This window comes from Eschrichtius robustus, chromosome 14 (assembly GCF_028021215.1).
Source record: "Eschrichtius robustus isolate mEscRob2 chromosome 14, mEscRob2.pri, whole genome shotgun sequence".
NCBI lineage: Eukaryota > Metazoa > Chordata > Mammalia > Artiodactyla > Eschrichtiidae > Eschrichtius > Eschrichtius robustus.
The window spans coordinates 70,913,173-70,932,777 of NC_090837.1; the positions used below are offsets into that span (position 1 = coordinate 70,913,173).

At 43.0% G+C, this 19,605-nt stretch overlaps 1 protein-coding gene across 2 annotated transcripts in view; it reads left to right on the forward strand.

Moving 5' to 3' along the window:
- The window catches only part of SETBP1 (SET binding protein 1), a 376,231-nt gene that overhangs the window by 178,849 nt on the left and 177,777 nt on the right, over positions 1–19,605 (forward strand). For both annotated transcript variants that reach the window (XM_068563171.1, XM_068563172.1), the window contains exon 3: positions 9,865–9,918. In XM_068563171.1, coding sequence (XP_068419272.1) covers positions 9,865–9,918 — 54 coding nt within the window. The remainder of the gene's footprint in view (positions 1–9,864; positions 9,919–19,605) is intronic.

Genomic DNA, 19,605 nt, shown 5'->3' on the forward strand with positions numbered 1-19,605 from the left:
CTACTTCCTGTCCTGCTGATGTAGCGTCTGTGTGTTACACTCATTTTGCTCAGTCTCAGTGGGTAGCATATAGAGAGGCTTCCCCCCGCTGAGCCAGCCGGAAATTCTGGGCAGTTTTTGTCCAAAACTGGGTGGACTGTGAGTCAGGCACACACATGATTTCAGGGAGAACCAGTTAAAGGATATCTTATTAGGAGAAGAGATCCAGGGAGACATAATCCATATACGATGGATTTTGATGAAAAGAAAGCCTCTGTTTTCCAGATACCTCTTTGAGATGATCTTCTTGTTCTTGAGAGTAAAATCATACAAAACCATTTTTAGCAAACTGTAGTCTCAGCAGGGCTATGTGAAACAGGTACATACACACCCCAGCAAAGAAGAGCTACTGGTGAACCAGCTGCTTCCAGAAGTCCTGTATAGAATACAAGAGGGACAGATTTTTAACAAAGTACAAGGATATCTGTATTTCAGAGAACCATGCCTCCTTCAAAGTTGTTATGCTAGGAATCTAAAGCTTAGTATACTGGGGAACAGCTTTAGAAAGATGTGGCAGACTCTGTAGAGTATCTTTAATGGTGAAGAATCATTCTGGAAATAGCCAGATGTCTCGATCCTCAAAGAGCTCCTGTCCTAGGGAATGGCAGGACCAAGTAAGTACACAGCACGTACAGCAGCTGTAACATTGTACAGTCTTACAAGGTAAGAGCAGGACCATTTGTGAAAGAGATTGCACATTAATTGTGCAAACAGTTTTCAAGTAGAAGCTCAAAGAGATTTTCATTTCAACCAATAGCAAAGCATATAAACAAACAAGTTCCACTTGGTTAATTAAAATAAATAAGCAAATAACCTGATTTACTTCTTTAAAAATACGTAGTAATCTTTCTAATGAAAACCATAAGCAGAAGTATTTGGTAAACAAAGACCGTCTTTTAAATTTTAGTTTTGTGAAGGTTATTTCTTGAAAGTGAGAGGAAGAACTCAGGTTTCACTTCTCTATCTTTGTTGAATATGGTTGTCTGTCTTCCCTAAAGATCTTACCTCCTGTTGTCCAGTTCCTTGATTCTGTCAAGTGCCAGACTGTCCTTAACAACTTGTGCTCCTTTTAGTTCTCATGCTATGCTGGATTTGAAGATGACATAAAAGCACATTTCTTGCCTGTAGTAACAGAGATGGCTTTTTCTATATTATTAAAAGCGCCCACTTATATGGTCATAATGATATCACTCTTACTTGGGATGCAACTATCCTCTTCCCATCATTGGTTGCCCTTTTTTATAAATGCCCACCTCATTGTGTCTTAGCGTGTGTCTCTAAAAGGCAGAGATCTTTTCTAGGTAGAATGAGGTTACCCACGACAGCATTTAGATTATTGGCAGTGCCACATGTATGGAGTAGTTAAGAATGAACATAGGCTTTGGTTTCAGATGGAATTGAGCGTGTTCTCTGGATCTGTCAATTACTCTCTTGTGACTTTGAATAAGCTACTTAATGTAGCTAAGTTTCTGCTTTCTCATTTATAAAATGGGTATAATCATAGTACTGCCTTATGAGGTTCTCCAGAAGAGTTAATAATAGGAGCTGATCCCTGGAAAGCATTTAGTAGTTTACAGGGATTCCCAGCATCTGTGATGGTGCCTGGAACTTGGCACACCCTTATTAGCTAGAAGAAAAAAGGAAAGGAGGAAGGAAGGAAGGAAGGAAAGCAGGAAGGGAGGCAGAGGGGGTAAACTTGATTAGGGAGAGAATATCCACCTGATGATTAGCGCACAGCATACAGTGCAGACTCTAGTGAGTCCTTGGTCAGCCAGGGTTCAAGAACGAAGCTTCTTTGAAAAAAGTCAACTTGAGTTCAGAGAAATGTGAGGAGAAGATCAAGATGTTACTTAGATGCCTACACTGTGAGCCTGCCTGGGGCTGATGGGAAGTGGGAAGCCTGGATCCTACCTGCACGGTGGGTCATCTGGGGCCTGGCTGGCAGTGGTTCCAATGTCCCTGTGCCAGGGATGACTCCATGACAGAGTAGGGAGGGAGAAAGCACCACTCCATTTAGGGATTCCTGGGGGGGTCATGGGTGCCTTAGAGGACTGGACTTGTCAGGATTTGGAGCTATGTTCAAATTCCAGTTCTGCCACTTTTTGCCCCTATAACCCTGGACAAATTAGTTAACAGATTTGAGCCTCAGTTTGCTCAACTGTGAACTGGTGAAAATAATACTAACCTGCATTAATAATGTGAAGATTAAGAGGAATAATAGAGTTAAAGCATCTACCTGGTACAATAACAGGCAAAAGTACGTCCTGAAAAATCAATTATTTTTTTATATTATAAATGCCAAGAGTTCAGGGTAGGCTTTCAAAGGAGGAGATCCTTCCACTTTACCTGAGGCTTTACAAAAGCTGTGGCTACCTTCAGCTATAAGGCCAGCTATCGCTGGGTCCAGCTTGACTTTATCCCTTTTAGATATTCACCTGTAATTGTGATTAATTGCTCTAGATTTGGCCCGAGGGACCCAGATTCTCAGCCAAATTGGCTACACTGAGCTGAGGAGCCAAGCTTTTGACTCCAGTGCTCAGATACTCTCTGAAGCAAGCACCTTCTGACTTTTCCATTCTCTGCTGCTGAGTGAGCCCAGGGGTGTAAATCAATTTCCTTGGATTTGCCAAGGGGATGCATTAGAAAGCTTTAATACTAGTCTTGGAGCCAAGCAAGCAGATCATCTGGTCAGTTCTAAGCAGAAATTCAGTACATGATGAGAAGGCAGAGATGAGGATGGATTCTCCCCAGTATCCAGCTTTTCTTGGCGTATGTTCAGTGTGGGAACCTCCTTTACTGGCCTTTTACTGACTTTGGGAACAGCCCACAGATGCTTCCAATGGAATGTGAATTTTGCATTTTGTTCGAAGGAAAGAACCTACAGCCCAGATTCTGCTCCTGAGAAGCAACACATCTCTAGCTCCTTTCTTTCCTGGTAAGTTAGCTATGCTTTCTTAAGTGTATAGTTTGCTGAACTTCAGATGAAAAGAATAGACATCACTGCTTGCAGAAAATGGAAAGAAAAGGAGAGAAAGCATTTTCCCGATGAATAACTCATGGCAAGTATTAAAGGCTGTGTTCTTAAAAATGAGGTCTGCTCATGCATCCATTCCAATCCTAGTAAGAGATGACTGTCTTAGCATCTTTAAAGAGGTGAGCTGGTTAATTCTCTTCCCCCAGGTATATTCTGTTAGCACTGGGAGTGGCTTCTTCACCTATGTAGGGGCCTTCTCTTTTAAGATAAGCATTTTCCAGTTTTATTTTTTATAAAGTTTTAAATCAAATAGATCTTAAATGGAAGTCCAATATAAAATGCCAATAAGAGGTGTGCTGTTCTGGCTAAAGTGGGATGGGCTCCTTAGAGCACAGTTTGAACACCACTGTTCTATAAGTTTCCTATGCATGGTTCATTTTGAAACATCAGAGGCATCATTATAGGACCTGATAAAACCTCTATTAATACACATTCCAAAAATAGTGGGGCTCATGGAGTATTATGATGTAGTGAAAGGGAACACGCATCCACCAAACCAGGGTCCTGTGCCTCCCTACCACCTACAAATGGTGTAACCTCTGAAACGACTTAAGCTGCTTGAGCTACTTTTTACCTAACTGCATAATAAATGAGGATATGAACATTCATGTCACCAGTTTATACCAGGTTTACCTCTGTAAACTTCCCACTCAACACCACACAAGATGACCTCCATCCATGAAATCCAGTTTTGTTTGTCTGCAGAACAAGACATTTACAAAGAATTTTACTGGGAAGTTCAAAAAGTGCAGGGTGAACTTCTGTAGGTTCACCAGCTTCAAATAACATAAAACAAGACTTCTTGTCTCAGTGAGTTCTGGATTAGGGCATTCAGAGGCCTCTTCTTTCATTAAGCTCGATACGTATAGCTCTAATCTGCAAGAAGGATTAAATACATTCTCACCCAGAAGTTGAAATAGCTGTGTCTTGGACAACAACCAAATATACATACCACTCTAAGAACATAGGTTATATGTGTGATCTTGCAAGATCACACATGGAGTCTTTAAAGAAAATGTATAAGCTCTTTTGGCTACATGTCTAGGGGAATTTGTTACAAATCTCACCTATAAATATTAGAACCCCATTATTTAAAAGATAATACAAGAAAAATATAAGCAATCAAGACCAGGCTTGCTTGGAGTTATATTCAATTATTATTAGCCATCCTTGTTGCTCTTTGGAAGAGAACCTAAAACTAAGACTGGAGGTATCAGTGGTTTCAGGTTTAACCTTTAAAATTCCATGAGAGTGAGGGGATTTAGCAAAAGGACACTCAGCCCAGCTAGGATGGCCACTTCGAGTGTGTAACTTACTTCTTAGGCTGGAAGGAAACTGGCTGCCTGGCCCCTGCATCAGCTACCCTAAATGCTTTGGCAGTTAGAACTAATGCTTTCCAAATTGTAAGGTTGTTTACCTTTAGCTTGGATGTGGATGTGACTGCAGCCTCCCTGGGATGGTGACCCCGTGTAGCAACCTGAGTGACCACTCTCTAAATTCCTGTTTGCACACCAATAATAGAGACACAGTACAAGACTATCTCATTGCCCTCCCATCTGTCCTTCTGATTAGAAATTCCTCCAGAGAATGTAGACAACCTCTTAGAAGCGTTTTGTGGGGAAAAGTTCCAGGAAAAAAGAGAGAGAGGAGACTAGATAGAGTCTGTTCCATCTCTTTTATCCCTGAGGTAAGAGAGACACACTGGGGTACTGGAACTGTGGGGCCAGAGGGAACACGGAATTCATTTTATAGGTGGTAAAACAAGACCTGAATAGGGGAAGTGACCCCAAAACAGATCCCACAGTGAGTGGAGGCAGACCCAGGGCCAAGGCATGAGTTTTCTCCCTCTGAGTCTGACTTTTGTACAGCAGTGTTCCAGTCATCATCCTGTGAGGAATAGCAACCTGTCGGTTCCATTTTACCTCCCTCAATTCAATTTCCACATTTCCTTGTGTGTTCCTGGAACTCTATTGCAGGCTCACTCATGGTTGGTGGTTCCAGAGCCTGTTGCTTGGTAGAAACCAAGCTTTCTTTCTTAGTTTTTTTTCCTTTTCTCTGTCTTAACCCCTGCCACTCTCCCCTCCCGATTTGAATCTCCCAGTCCCCAGGTGTTAGGTCATCTAAAACTTTCTTTGGGTTGCCTGCATATGGTTGGCTTTGTTGTTTATGCTTTTTCACTGGGTAAGCCACTTACTCTTTCTGGGCCTCAGTTTCTAGTTGGTTTCTAACAACCCTGATCACACACATAATTGGGTGTTTATCTCCCTTGCTGGGATGCTGCCTTCCACACAGGCTGTCCCCAACTGTTTTGTCATTTGAGGGATTGGGGTGGGATGTGGTTCATGTTCCATCCTGTGGCCAAAGTAAGAAGCAAGTGACACTTCACAAAATAAAGAGGGGGAAAAAAATCCATTTCCTACAAAAGAGAAAAGGGAAAGGAGAACAGATTGAAAAGAGGACAGGTGAGGTAAAAAGCGTATTTAATGAAAGGATGGTGTCTTTAAGGGAAATTTGAAATAGGGTCATTTGTTTTCCCCAAAGCCGTCTTTGCTCTGTTTTCTTTATCTGTGTACCTGCCTACCACTGCATCCACCCATCCACCCATCCATCCATCTCACATGTTGTCATCTACTTTTCTGGCCCACGGGGAGGGAATATTTGAGAAGAGCAAATAACCTAGAGGATCCCTAGCACAACCGGGCTTCAGTGTGTCCAGCTGCATGTCTACAAGGCTGGGATCCTTTCAGCCAGATGTCCAGCATGAGCCCCCCCCCCCACCTCCCCATTTTATGTCAGGGACTCCCTTCCCGGATGCAGTGTGTCCTTTTGATGAGGGGCCAGAAGAGGGGAAGTGATACTCCTGGGGCTGGAGGACACGGAGGAAAATGGACCAGCTTCCTTCCCTCTTTTGAAGGAAGCTCTGGAAGCTGTAGAATTTAGCAGGTGAAAAAGAAGCTATTTGAGGGGCAGTCTGAGGCCCATGGAGGTCCCAGGGTGCTGCAGCTGGCTGCAGCTGTGCTGGGGGTGACTTATGGTGGTGTGGGAAGCAAAGGGAGAATCCCGTTCAGGAAGCTGGGTGTGAGAGGAATGCCAGCAGAACGCCTCTGCTTGTGAAGCTGAAGGTATTTCTCTCACCCGAGGGTCCCACAGCTTCCTTCATCTTCCCCCTGCTCCTCAGCCTGCCCTTTGGGCTTGGAGAGACCAAGAAAAAAAATTGAACTTGCGCCGAGAGAGAAACTGCAGCTCCTCAAAAATGGAAAGCAGGGTCATCATCATAATATTCTGAATGTGGACTGTTCCAGAGAGCAGGGAGACGTGTCAGGAATGAGAATGGTTTGAGACAGGGCCCCAGGATGCTGCCCAGCTCCACCAGGGAGATGAAAGAATTTTCTCCTTCCTTTGCCTTTTAAATGTAATTCTGTCTGCCCTTCTCCCCCACACCCACCCAACCCTTTTACTGGGAGCAGTGCAGACATTTAGCCATCCTGGGAAAAGGCAGGATCCTTTTCTTTAACTGCAACCTGACTGCAGTCCCCAGAGCCACGGCGGAATGCATTTCCTCCCTCTTCGCTTCCCTGTCCTGGATCCCTCCCCACATGGCTAGGATGGTCTGAGCAGTGAACTCATTTTCTGTGGGACAGAATGAGGAAGGGGTCTGGTCAGGGGGTGGGGGGTGGGGACAGTTTGGACAGGGTCTGGTTCAGTGCTTTTAGGGCAGTGATTTGTGGAAGCACATTGTCATCTCTTCTCTGCCATGCCTCAGCCTCCCCTGCTGATTAATTCATTCAGATATTTGAATGCTATTTCATGCAGGAAATGCTCTAGGTGCTGAGCATTCTAGGTGTCTTTTCCTCTTGTCAACTTGAAGGATGTCATAAGCTGTCTCTCACACTTCTCAGTAATTTAGTCATTCTAGTCCTCACCTCTAGTTTGACAATATTCCCCACTTTTCTTGTAAGTCATTTGACCAACAGGTATTTAATGACTAATTGTTTGTCCAGATTCTTCTTAACACTTTGAGAAATGCAGAAGTTATATCAGATTTTTATAAACCATGGTCTTGTTGGGCATGGGCTTGTTAGGCGAAAAAAGGAAAATACAAAGTATATACAAAAGAGAAGTTTAAATAATTAAGACCTAAATTGCGGGAATTCCCTGGTGGTCCAGTGGTTAGGACTTCGTGCTTCCACTGCAGGGGGCACGGGTTCCATCCCTGGTCGGGGAACTAAGATCCCGCATGCTGCAAGGCACGCCACCACCCCCCACCCAGCAAAAAAAAAAAGAAAAAGAACTAAATTGCATGCATCTTTCTTCTGCTTAAGAGAAGGGAAAGAGGATGTAAGTTGTAAGTTTTCCAGGGAGGATGGGATAGATCCTAACTTTGTTGAGCAGGGGACACAAGGAATAATAACCAAAAATTCTGTATCTTTATTTCCATTCAAAGTGGATATGGTCATTTCTCAATCCCAAACCACTAACGTGAGGGAATAGCGCATATGCTAAGATGCCATGAACACCCTTGTGGTTTATTTTCTGTTGCAGCGTCTCAGAACTGGGAAGAACTAGATATTTGGGTCTTACTTCTGCTGTGTGCCTGGTGAACTTCGTGAAAGCGCAGTAGAAGAGTCCCTGCCAGCTGGACTTCCAGGGCCTGGAGAGTTTGAGACCTGAGTCCTATACGCTAACACATGTCTGTGGCCCTGTTCTTGCAGAGGTCACTCCTGTGCCCATACTTCACCCCAGCCTGTCTGTCCCTCCTCCCCAGCTCCATCCCAACCTGCGCTTGAATCAGAGGCCCTAGGCCATATTGACAAGTCCTGAGAAGTGGATTGTTGTTACCAATTAAATAAAATAGTATCTGAAAGGAAGGGTTAGTTAAGGGTCATTCATAGGGACACACATTTTATGTTCCTGCCTGTGGCTCATTTGACTAACAGTCTGGCACTCATGTTTTTTCCTATGTCATGTCTCCTCAACAAATTATCTCCAGTGTGCCTCCACCAGAGGCATCATGTTAAAGGAGAAAGAGGATAAGCTTTGGGATAATATACTGTTGGATTTAAATCCCAAATATGTGTTCTACCTGTGTGACTTAAAAAAGGTTTTCTAACCTCCGTAAGTCTCAATTTTCCCATCCATAAAGTGGAGGTACTTTCTATTTCATGAGGGAGTTATGAAGATTAAAAAATAAAAATTCTATAAGGCAGCAACCACTGCGCTGGGCACCCAGGCGATCCTCGATGTGTCATGATTCCCTCCCTCCCTCCTTAACGCAAGCCACAGCTGGCAGAGAACAGACGCAAAGGGAGCTGTGCTGGGGTTGGTAAACCCCTTTTCCATGTCTTCTCCCCACTGCCAACCTGAAGCGGCTCCCCGCCTTGCCACCCGTCCATTTTCAAGGCTCAGTTCAAACTCCATCTTATTTCAGCAACCCTACCCTGACCTTTCTTGCCTTACGTTGTTCACAGTTTGACACTAACACCCTACTACACTCTGCTCATACTGACACATGCGTGTCTTACCCTTGGACCAAATTGTATGTTCCTTGAAGGCAGAGATGCTGTATAATTATGTTCAGCCCCCAGTGTCTCGTCAGGTACCCTCATGGCTTGTTGCTTGGCTGTGTCTGCAGTCAGGGGCTGAGCTGGCTCTCCCTCGGGATGGTGTCACCTTTCCAGGCAAATGCCACTTGGGGAATCCTGCCTGCAGGCCTGGGTGTGGGGAGAGAGGTACATTCTCTACCTCCTTCCTGCTCCATCCCAGAGTTTACACACTTTGTGCGTCATTTTTGGCAAAGTCATTGAGAGAAGCTAGGGAGCCCAGGTGAGCTTTTCTGAGGGCTGGAGGCACTACAGCCCAGCGTGACTTCCTCTCTTTCTTGAACCAAACAAAATATTGTTACAGCAAATATGAAATCTTTCCTAGTTTTCACAAACGCTCTCCAGTCCTAACAAAGCTAGTGGTCACACTCCTTGAATCAAAATAAGCATCTGCCTTTTTTTCTCTGTATCCCACTTTCCCAGCATTTTTGAGCAACAATAAAGAACGTGATTATTTCATTAATTTATTTTATGATTCCATTGGGTGCTTTCTGGAGAGCATGCAAAATATTAAAACCTTAACTTTACCCTTTAATATTGATTAAACACAGAGATACAGAAAATACATAACCTGACTCTCATCTAACATTGTGCATAATAGTTGGAGGCATAAGCTATGAATACCTCAATAACATATAAAATCAAAGGCAATGTACGATAAAGGGAAACTGAGTCATGTGCAGCTGGGGATAGTAAAGGGTCATTTTCACTGGTCTGAGTTTAAAAAAAGAAGAAGCAACAGCCCTCCCAGAGGAGATGAGCCTTTAACTGTCTCTTTTACTTGTCGTATCACAGAATAATTTGATAGTAGAAAAGAAGTCAGGGACCTTCTCCCTAAGGAAGTGTATGGACTCACACGTAATTTGTACTTAAAATCTCAGGGGGTCTGTGGACTTGCTGGAGTCCATCCATAGTTCATGATCCCTAACTTAAGACTCTGAAGAATTAGTGACACCTAGAAAGAAGGTACGAGAGGGCAACAGGGATAGTCAGAGATAGAGCAGACACAAGGTGAGAAGGCCATTCAGTCCAGGCTCCTAACCCAGAAGCACCGCGTTTGCCTTTTGTGATTCTGCTGCTTTAGCTCCAGATCTGGGCTCTGGTGAGTCCATTGCCGATCAGTTGTTCTGGGGACACTGTATGCAAAGTGTAAGAAGTATCACTAAGGAAGACTACTTTGTTCTTTTCCAGCTCCTCACAGCCAGTGACCTTGCAGCCAGCGACCTCAAAGGATTTCAGCCACAGGTAAGTTACACTGATCCTTTTATGAATTGTGAGCAAACAAAGTTGGCACCAGGGCAGAAACCCCTCACCTTGGATTTCCAGCTTCTCTGACTTAAGGAACCAAGCTTGACAATGACTTGGTAGTTTGTCCTCTCCCTCTGGCTCCTCCCACCTCGTCATGAGCAAAACAATCTCTTTCTGCGTCGTTAATATTTTATAGTACTCAGGACTGTAGACCAAGCTGCTTGGAAAGCGTGGTGGTAGGTGATTCCGCTCAGGAAAGTGTTAAACCAAGGAGGTAGAGGGCAGGGTTCTCTCCTGCATTTCTCCTCACTGGGACAGGATACTCACATTTGTGGAATCTTTGTGAGCAAATGCCTTGTAGACATGGTCTGGCAGCCAGGTTAATCTCAGACTTCTGCAGAGGCAGATGGTTGAGTTTTGCTGATCTTGGTTAGGAAACGAGCCATTATTATCTCTGGCCAGAATGCATTTTGGAGGTCACTATGAACAAACCACAAGAGGCACAAGAAAGGGCTCTCTGGGGACCTCCCTGGCAGTGATGAAGACGGAAGATCACCTTCCCTGTCTTTGGAAGGGAGCTTACTGTCTCCACACAAGTGCATAACCACCAACACACACACACAACAAATGCACGACAGACACAAATTCCTTGTGTTCCCCATGGATCCTAGCGTAGATGGAGTGTGTATGCAAAGACAGGTAAATCCAAGAGCAAGAGCTGAGATGCTCCATCCCTTCCTCTGTCCCCCTTTCAGTAGGAAACTTGCTGTCACTCCCTAACTCAGTGCTGCCCAAGGCCCCACCTGCTGCACCTCTGCAGAGACTCCCAAGGGCAGAGCAGGTAATTTCTAATAACAATAATTCCATATACTTGGGGATACTTTCTCCTTTAAATATGTTTTACATCCAAGAACTCACTGTACCCTCACCACACTTCTCCCATGTGTGGTGCTGAGACCCCAAGTCCTGGGGAGAAGAGGCCCCAGACCACTCAGAGAGCTAAGAACCAGAATGGGAGTGGAGCAAGAGGCTTGAGGGAGAGAATAAACAAAATAAAGGGCCCCGTTGGTGAGAGTCAAAGATAAATCCATGTACGGTTTGGGGTATTTTGATCACAGCTTGTTGATCCTTCTGTCAGGATGCAATGAGGTTTTAAAAATAGATAGTGAGGAAGCCTTTTGACAATACTGAAAAATGACAATTTATTCAAGTACTTATTCCTATAACTCACACGAACTTTCAGGTGAGCTCAGGGAATATAAAACAAAAACAAAAGACAATCAGCATTTACCCATATCCCACCTACCTCCATACCTACTCTCACAACGCAGTGGGATAAATATTTATCTCAGCTAAATATTTATTTTTCTCTGGAAATTTATACAAATAAAGGGAAAAAAGGCTCTGTGTGATGTTGTTTTGTGGCTTGAAAAGGTTACATAGTGGAGACTGATTTTATGGAAGGGGTGTGTGTGTGTGTGTGTGTGTGTGGTTTTGACATTGTTTCTGACTTGATCATATTCTCTTCATGTTTGTTGAGCCACATTTCTAAAGATATTAGATTTAAAATGAACTATTAAGTTAGGTATATTGGGGGTCTGTCCACAGCATTTGAGGCCATGATCCTAGAAAGGCAGCTTCCCTGCCCTCCCCACAGATAACCCCGCAGGTGGTTGGTACAGATGGCTCACTCCCCTGCTTCCGTCTGACCTTTCCACATTATTCCATTTGTGTGTCATCCCCCCAAGGCTGGAATATAAATGCATATTTTTCACTCCTCAGGATGCGTGTTCCAGAGGCCAGGAATCCCTGGAACCTTGTGGCTAGAGTGTAGTACCCAGATCAAAAAGTCAGTTCTGCAGTGTCGTTCCTGAATCAAAAAGGCCTGGATGTGTCAACACCTAGTCAACACCACCCTCTCGGGTGCTTTTCCAAAGAGAAACAGAGCACTGCCCACATGCTTGGGGCTGCCTCCTTCTGGCCCCACTGCACCACATCGTTGGCTTCTGTTGTCATTTTCCCTTCTCTCTTCGGGTTTCAGGTGAAACTGAGCCCCAGGCATCCTGATGTCCACAATCATTCATGGTCGTGTTCCCTTCCAGGAACTGTCACTGACTTTCAGGAGGGAACTTGCTGAGGGCCCCTCCCTGGGCTCACTGTCAGTGGGCCTGTCAGCTTTCACACAGTCCACATTCACCACTTGCATGGAAAAGTTTTTGTCCTTTTTTTTTTTTCCCTTGAAGCCCGTCCTGCTGCAGCCTCTTAAGGAAAATAGTCATGATTTCCTCCCTAATCTTTGCTGCCCCTCCACTTTGAAAGTGTGGAGAGGGGTGATTGTATGAGGCTGGCCTCTCCTTGTCTCTCTTCTCCTTTCTGCATCCAGATAGAGAAGAGGAGGGTAAGGAAGTGACTATCAGCCTTTCTCCCTGTGATTATTGGTTTGTAAAGACACCATGTTCATTCCTAGAAATAAACACATTACTTTGAAGGTAGAGCCCAATGCTGAGATTCTACGGCCCGTACATTAGCGGTGGGAGTTCTCCCAGGCCAGCGAGCTTGGCTTCTGAGACACACGGGGAGAACTGTCTGACCGTAGGCTACTAGTCTTAGCAGGTTTAAAAAGCACAAATGGAAATGCTCCTGAAATTCACACCTAAGTCACCCACACTCTTCTCTTCCACTTGGTTCTCCCCAAAACACATCATTCATTTTCCAACGCCTTGTTCTTCCTGACTTTAAAGGAATGAACGCACTTGAGTCCCCTCTTTTCTTGTCTTCGGATGATTAGAAATGAGGACCCTCATCTCCCTTTGCCAGACCATCTCTCTCCATCCCCAAAAGGAATAAAAAGAGGCATCTCACTCCCTTAGTAGAAGCCCCACAATCGTATGATTTCTTCTTCATTTTATTTTTACTCTTTTTTTTTTCTCCTCAGTTTAAGAGCTATAAGTGTTCACTAGAGATTTTGGAATGTGTGAAGGTGGTCAAAATGTACAAACTTCTAGTTATAAAATAAATAAGTCCTGGGGGTGTAATGTACAGCATGGTGACTATAGTTAATAGTACTGTACTGTATATTTGAAAGTTATTAAAAGAGTAGGTCTTGAAAGTTCTCATCACAAGAAAAAAATTTGTAGTTCTGTGTGGTGATGGATGTTAACTATAAAAATTAACTAAAAAGAAGAAATTTGGAAAATATAAAAAAATTAAAAAAATCTCTTTGCACCCCAGAAATATTTATAATGACACTTTGGGGTATAGTCTTACAATAGTTATTGTACATAGACATACACATCTATGGGATTTTTTAGAAAATTGATAATCATATTTTATATGCTTTTTTTAACCTTCTTTTTTGCTTGTTTGCATGCTTTTCATGTCACTGGAAAATCTTCTAGCAACTGGCTATTTTTGTCCACTTGCTAGTACCATCATTTATTTACCACGCCCCTCTTGCTAGACATTCCATTCCTTTTGCAGGCTGAGCGCTCCAGGAGGAATCCAAGGCAAGTGCTAGATTCTCTGCTCTCATCTAAGATACAAATAGCATCCACGGCTTCTTGGCATTTAGTTCTTCTTTATCTCTCAGTTCCTACAGGCATGTGAAGGTTGCTTAAATTTTGTAGTAAAGTGTCCATGTGTGCCCATGGGCATTTAAGCATCTGCTTACAAGGGCCCAGGTTGGGGATGCTGGGAAGAAATAACCGTAGCGTGGGGCCCAATCTCAGATGCAAGTTTCACCTGTCCAGCTACAGTGCTAGGAAAGCAACCCTGAGAAGACCCATCCCCCACAGAGGAGAGCACCCACAAAAGGACTTGGTCCTCACCTGCTTCATAAATGCCTCACTGTCTCAGAGGAGAGAGGATACTTCCTTCAGGAAAAATTGAGTTTTACTTCAAGTATGCCTCATGACAGGATTTTGGGAGGCAAGTGCAATAGCTATCCTATAAAGGGTCGCCATTTTAAAGGAATTTCTAAAATGTCCGTTGCTATTATGGCCAAGGGGACATTTGCAGTGAAGGGTAAGAAGAGTCACTCAGAACACAGAAAAACATTTTTCAGTGCAGAGAAAACAGGGCTTTCAGTCACTGAGCTGCCATTTCATTCAAAGGCGCCCATGGAGACCTTTATGTGGGGGCTCCCTGCTGCACAGACTTTTCCCCAGAATTTTGACAATTCTGGAATGTTCTGCCACTACTATTAGCTTTGTGAACCTGGGGAAGTTACCTAGTGGCTTTAATCCTCATTTTCCTTATCAAGCAAAAAAAACTGTGCAGCTTATCCCACAGATTGTTGTGAGGCTCAAATTGTTGTGAGACAATATTGTGAAAGCAACCTAGCATGATGGCTGCCACACACAGTAAATTCAACTTTTTCTTTTGATAGAAAAGTACAGGTTAAATTATTTAAGAATTGAGAAGAAGGAGAAATTATATCTGTATAGAGCAAGCAGGGAAGTCTTATAGGGAGAGATGTCATTGTACGTGCGCCAGGATAGGTGAGAAGGAAGTGAGGCAGTGAACTTACTCCAGGGCAGGGGAAGCCTAGATGAAGACCTAACCAAGGGTGGAGATGCTTGGGTCTGTTCTGGAGACTTGGAATGCTTTAATTACTCTGGTTCAGAGGGAGTATGGTGAAGATATAGCTGCAAATTAGGTTGGGACCAAATTGCAGGAGGTCTCCAAAGTCCAGAAAAATAGTTGAGCTTTTTTTTTTTTTTTTAATGAACTATTATTGAAGTTTTCAAACGTATACAAAAGTAGACGTGATAGTTTAATAAACCTCCGTATATTATCCAACTTTTATTATCTATTATTCAACTTTAATATATTGTTACAGAAGCCTTGATTTGGAGCATTTGCTGATTTCTGTGGTGTAAATATCCCCATGGTGAACAACTTTAAGCTGCCAATGGTTTAACAACCTGTTTGCAAAGTCTTTGACAGCCAGCTTTCCAGAGTTGGTGTGATCGGTTCCCCGCATACCACTGGGCCAGCTTCAGTAATCATTACCATTTGCCAATCTTACTTCATCTATACTCCCAGATACATATATATTTTTTAATTTTAAATTTGGGGAGACTATTTTTTAAAAATCCCAGTCATCATGTTATTTCACTCATAAATAATTCAGTAAGCTTTACTAACAAATAAGGGCTTAAAACATACAATCACAATGCCATTATCACACCTATAAAAATAACAATAATTCAGTAATATTTTCTAATGCCCAGTCCATGTTCAGATTTCTCTGATTATCTTAACATGGCATTTTACAGTTGATATGTTTGAATAAGGATCCAGATTTTAGATTGTGACATCCCTCTGAGGACAGTGTAGCCATTGAAGGTTTGAGGATGGGGAAGAGTCACAACTGTGATGCAAGAAGGTTATACCATAGTTAGTAGGTGTGATGAAAAGAAGAGGGGATCCAGTAATAAGCCTGTGCCATTGGTCCATGTGAGACGTAGTAGGGAATGAAACTGGGCTGGGGTCAATGTGGACATGTTCCTGAGGGGATGAATGCCAGATAAAGTACAGGGGCAGAATCAGTGGACCTGGTAGCTGCTAGGCTGATTGGAGAAATAAGGGGACCATAAACATAAAGGAAGTACAGGTTGAGAAGGTACTGTGTTCATTCCAGGATTAAGTGTGATTATCGCCAAGTGTTCAAAGGAGGGGGATTTTGTCATCCCTGAAAGAACCCTTACCCCATTTTCCTCAGGCCCCACAATCAGTTCTACTCATAGACCATCACGGGGTTAAACCATCTGCAAAATATCCTGGGCTCCATGAGTCCTAACCCAGAAATTTTTAATGCAGGCATGAAATCCCTGAGTTCCCGGGTTGCTTGTTCTTGCAGGGTTGATAGTGTCCTTCAGAACAGAATCCCCATTGTCTGACTCTGTTCCCATGCACACCCGCTGCCTACAGGCTCAGAGTCAACAGTCATAAAGATGGAAAAGGAAGCTCGGGATTTTTCCAGAGCACCCAGCCCCTGTTGGACTCAGCTGGAGTTGGTGTTACTACATGTCCACATGGCCTTTGATTGAGTGTACATATGCCAAAGACTTACTAAAAGTGAACTGAATGCCAGAAAGTGTTCTTTGAACTTTACATTTATTCATCATTTAATCCTTACAAACCTCTGTGAAATCAGTAATAATATTATTTTCATTTTAAAAGTAATCACAGAGAAGTTAAGGTCACAAAGCCTGTAAGTGGCAGAATTACGATTTGAACCCAGGCAGTCTGGCTCCAACACCTGTGTTCTTTACCTCTTATGCTATGACACCTTGAGTTAGAGCTTATCACCATTGTTAAGATAATTCAAACCCAAACTGACCACTGATAAGACCAGGACAAGCAGACTCCGCTTCACTTTTGTGTATTATATTGAGTTTTCTTGATCTCAGCCTGTTCAAGGAAAAGCAATTCATCTATCTCAGAGCAAGAGAGGGAATTTTTGTGGAGCATTTTGAATCCTTCTGTCTTGGCAAAGCATTTCTGTTGTTCTCATCCCCTTCCTTCCCCAGTTCCCAAATGGAGAGTTGTGGTAGTTGTCCCTTCTACAGAGGAAACCCAGTTGAGGCAGAGTTAGGTGGTGTAGTCTCCCATCTAGGACACACAACAATGAGAAAACAGGTTGGCTTGTTTTGAACTCGCCATATAGTATCTACTTTGCCATTTGGGGAAGAACCATCCCAAAGCAAAACAGTGTATAAGGAAGTCCCATTCTCAGTGCTTACTTACTCCTTTCATTTCAGAATTGAAAGAACAAGACAGAACACCTAGAGTAGCAGTTCTCAACCTTTACTGCATATGGGATTATCGAGGGAGCTTATGAAAACTACAGGAGCCCAGGCCCAACCCCATTGAATTAGTCTGGGTGGAGTCCAGAAGCTCCAGGTGTTTTCAGAAGCTCCCCAGAATCTAAATCAGTCTCCTCATTTTCTAGATAAAGACTGAGGCACAGAGGTAGTCTTGAAGAGGAGAGAAAATAAAAGACCCCACAATCAAATGGCTTCTACCCAGTGTCAGGAATGTGCCATGCGCTTCACTTGCCTCTGGTGACTAAACCCACAGCAACCTTTTATCAGACAGCTTACTCTTCCCCTTTCACTGAGGAAGAAAATGGGATCCAGGCAGAGGATGTATGGCTAAGCAGGGATTCTATAAAGCCTACACCTGTGCCCACCGCCTGCTATTTCCACTCAGCAGTTGAGATTTGTCCAGTATTTTAACCTACCTCGTGATGGTGTTGGGTTTATGACCTCCTCTGCTTGCTACCTAGACATTCTGGACTCTAAAACATACACAAAAAGGCCCAGCTTTCCAACACTGCCCCAAGAGAGAATGTGTGTGGTTGGCTGGTGCACCACATCCCCTGACTTCAGGAGCAAGGTTGATCCCACGCGTCCTCCTTGCTCAAGGTCCTGCTTAGTAAACTCACACCTTTTTCTCAAGGCCTTTCTTCATGCTTGCCCTCTGCCTCTTGCCATGCATCTTTGCTCTCTGATTCAGTACGATTCGGAGCATGGACTGCAGACTAGTGCTGGCCTGTCAAGTGTGTGTTACTGGTCCACAATGAGATGCATCTAAAAACAGAGTGTTTAGAAACTTTTATGGCAACTTGATGTTTCCATGATATCCAAGCATGTGATCATTTCCCTACTAATTTATCTTTGTAGTATTTTACCAAAGTAACTCTACATAAATATGGGTTGGGAAAAAGAAAAACATGTCGTCATTCCCCAAAAATTGCAGATGCAGTTTCCTGGTTTTATCAAAAGGGTAGGATCTCGACTCTTGGTTTTTTTGCCTTCTTTTATGAGCTCACGTGACTATATTTGTATTGTGAATACTGTTCCCCCTCAAAAAAATGGCTCCACCCATAAAGGTGTTTTTTCTGGCTACTTGTGGGATACCTACATAAAACATGGATCTTTCCCCATAATTCCTAAGGCAACCTACTTTATTTTGCTTACCTAACATGGACATCTGTGACAATAGTAGAGTACTTTAAACAAAAACATTTGTTCACATGCATACATATACTTTGCACTAAAACCCAAACTGACATTATTACTTTTCTTACATGAGATCAGCCTCTTCGTACTACAGGTATATCTTTTTTGCACTGCCTGCCTTGACAGTGTTTATAGCAGATTTTTTTTTTTTTTTTAACCAGTATTGACATTTAGTCCTGAAGAGAGAAGTTCTCCAGGTGTTTCCAGAGTGTCTGGCATTTCAGTGGAATATTCTGAAGTCTTAGTAAGTTCTAAATCTCTTTAGACTTTAATGAATATTTTTTTTCTCCCAAGATGTTCTGACCACCTGAGGGCCGCATGCAGGTGAGTCCAACTTAAAACAGACCTAATATGCAGAAATTCACACGCAGGAAAATTGCTGGTTGGCAGGTGGGTGTTGGGAGAAGAAGGGCTTCCTCATATGCAGAAAGATTTTTCTCCTTTATCAAAGGAATCAATGTAAGTTATCCCTGACAGCATATTCAAATATGATTTAGCCTCAAAATCTGATTTAAACTCAATTTTTCAGAATAGAAGTATAAACAAAGTGAGGCCAACCAGTGATGATTAACTTTGAATGTCATTCTCTTCTCTTTCAAAGACAGTTTTCATCTGAAACAAAAACAAAAACAAACCAAAATGCTTAGCAGCAAGGGTGTAGAGTTAGATGATCTCTATGATCCCTTGAGACTCAAAATGTTTAATTACACTTTGACTTCTTCCACTGACTTCATGTTTCTAGTTTTCTATTCTTGTTTTTCTCTTCCATCCTTCTGGTAAAGTGGCTTCAATTTGAGCTTCTTAAAAATCATCCTGTAATTCTGCTTACTTGAGGCTTGGGGTCATTGATGTTTTGTGATATATCTCAAGTATCTGTGTTTATTAGTGGATTGAGTTACAGATTTCCCTGTCTAAATTTTAATGTGATGCATCACTTTGTTCTACACATTTTTAGGGCTAGGAATGACTCACATGCAGAAAATACAAATTCACAGACCACCTTTAGGACTTGAAAGGAGGTATTTTCTTCAAAATCCCTTTAGCAGGATAGTTCTAAACCTGCCTAATGAGGAGAAAGGCCCACCTCTCCAACAAATAAGCACACTCACTTTTTATTTTTAAGTTCTTTCCAACCCTACTGTCTGCCTCACATTTCACTGGCCTCCTACCTATCTACCCAACCCCTTTCTGACCATCTTGTACCAGACCAAATGGGTCGATTGAGAGGCATCAGGAGACCCCTGCAAGAGAGGGGCCCCTCGTAGTGGAACAGCTTGCAGACCTCAAGCGGCATCTTCCAGCCATCTGTCTACTTGTGTTTGGAGCCTGCATCAAGTCTGCAGACAGCCTCCACCACAGCATTCTGATATGTCCCTGATAATGACCATCCCCTCCCCCTTCTCCAGTTCTGCACATGATCTTCCTTCTGCATCACTTGCCTTCTTCAAAATGTGTATCACAGCCTCTGACAGAACCATGTTGCCAACACGTGTCCCAAGCCAATGATTCATGAGACAGAAAAACTTTATGTGATGTTGTTGTAATCTTTATTACTATAAATAGTAAAACTTGATGCTTATTTAGGAATACAACATGAATCTCTCTCACCCTTCTGTATCCAGTAACTAGCACAGAGAACGTTTCCCATTACTTT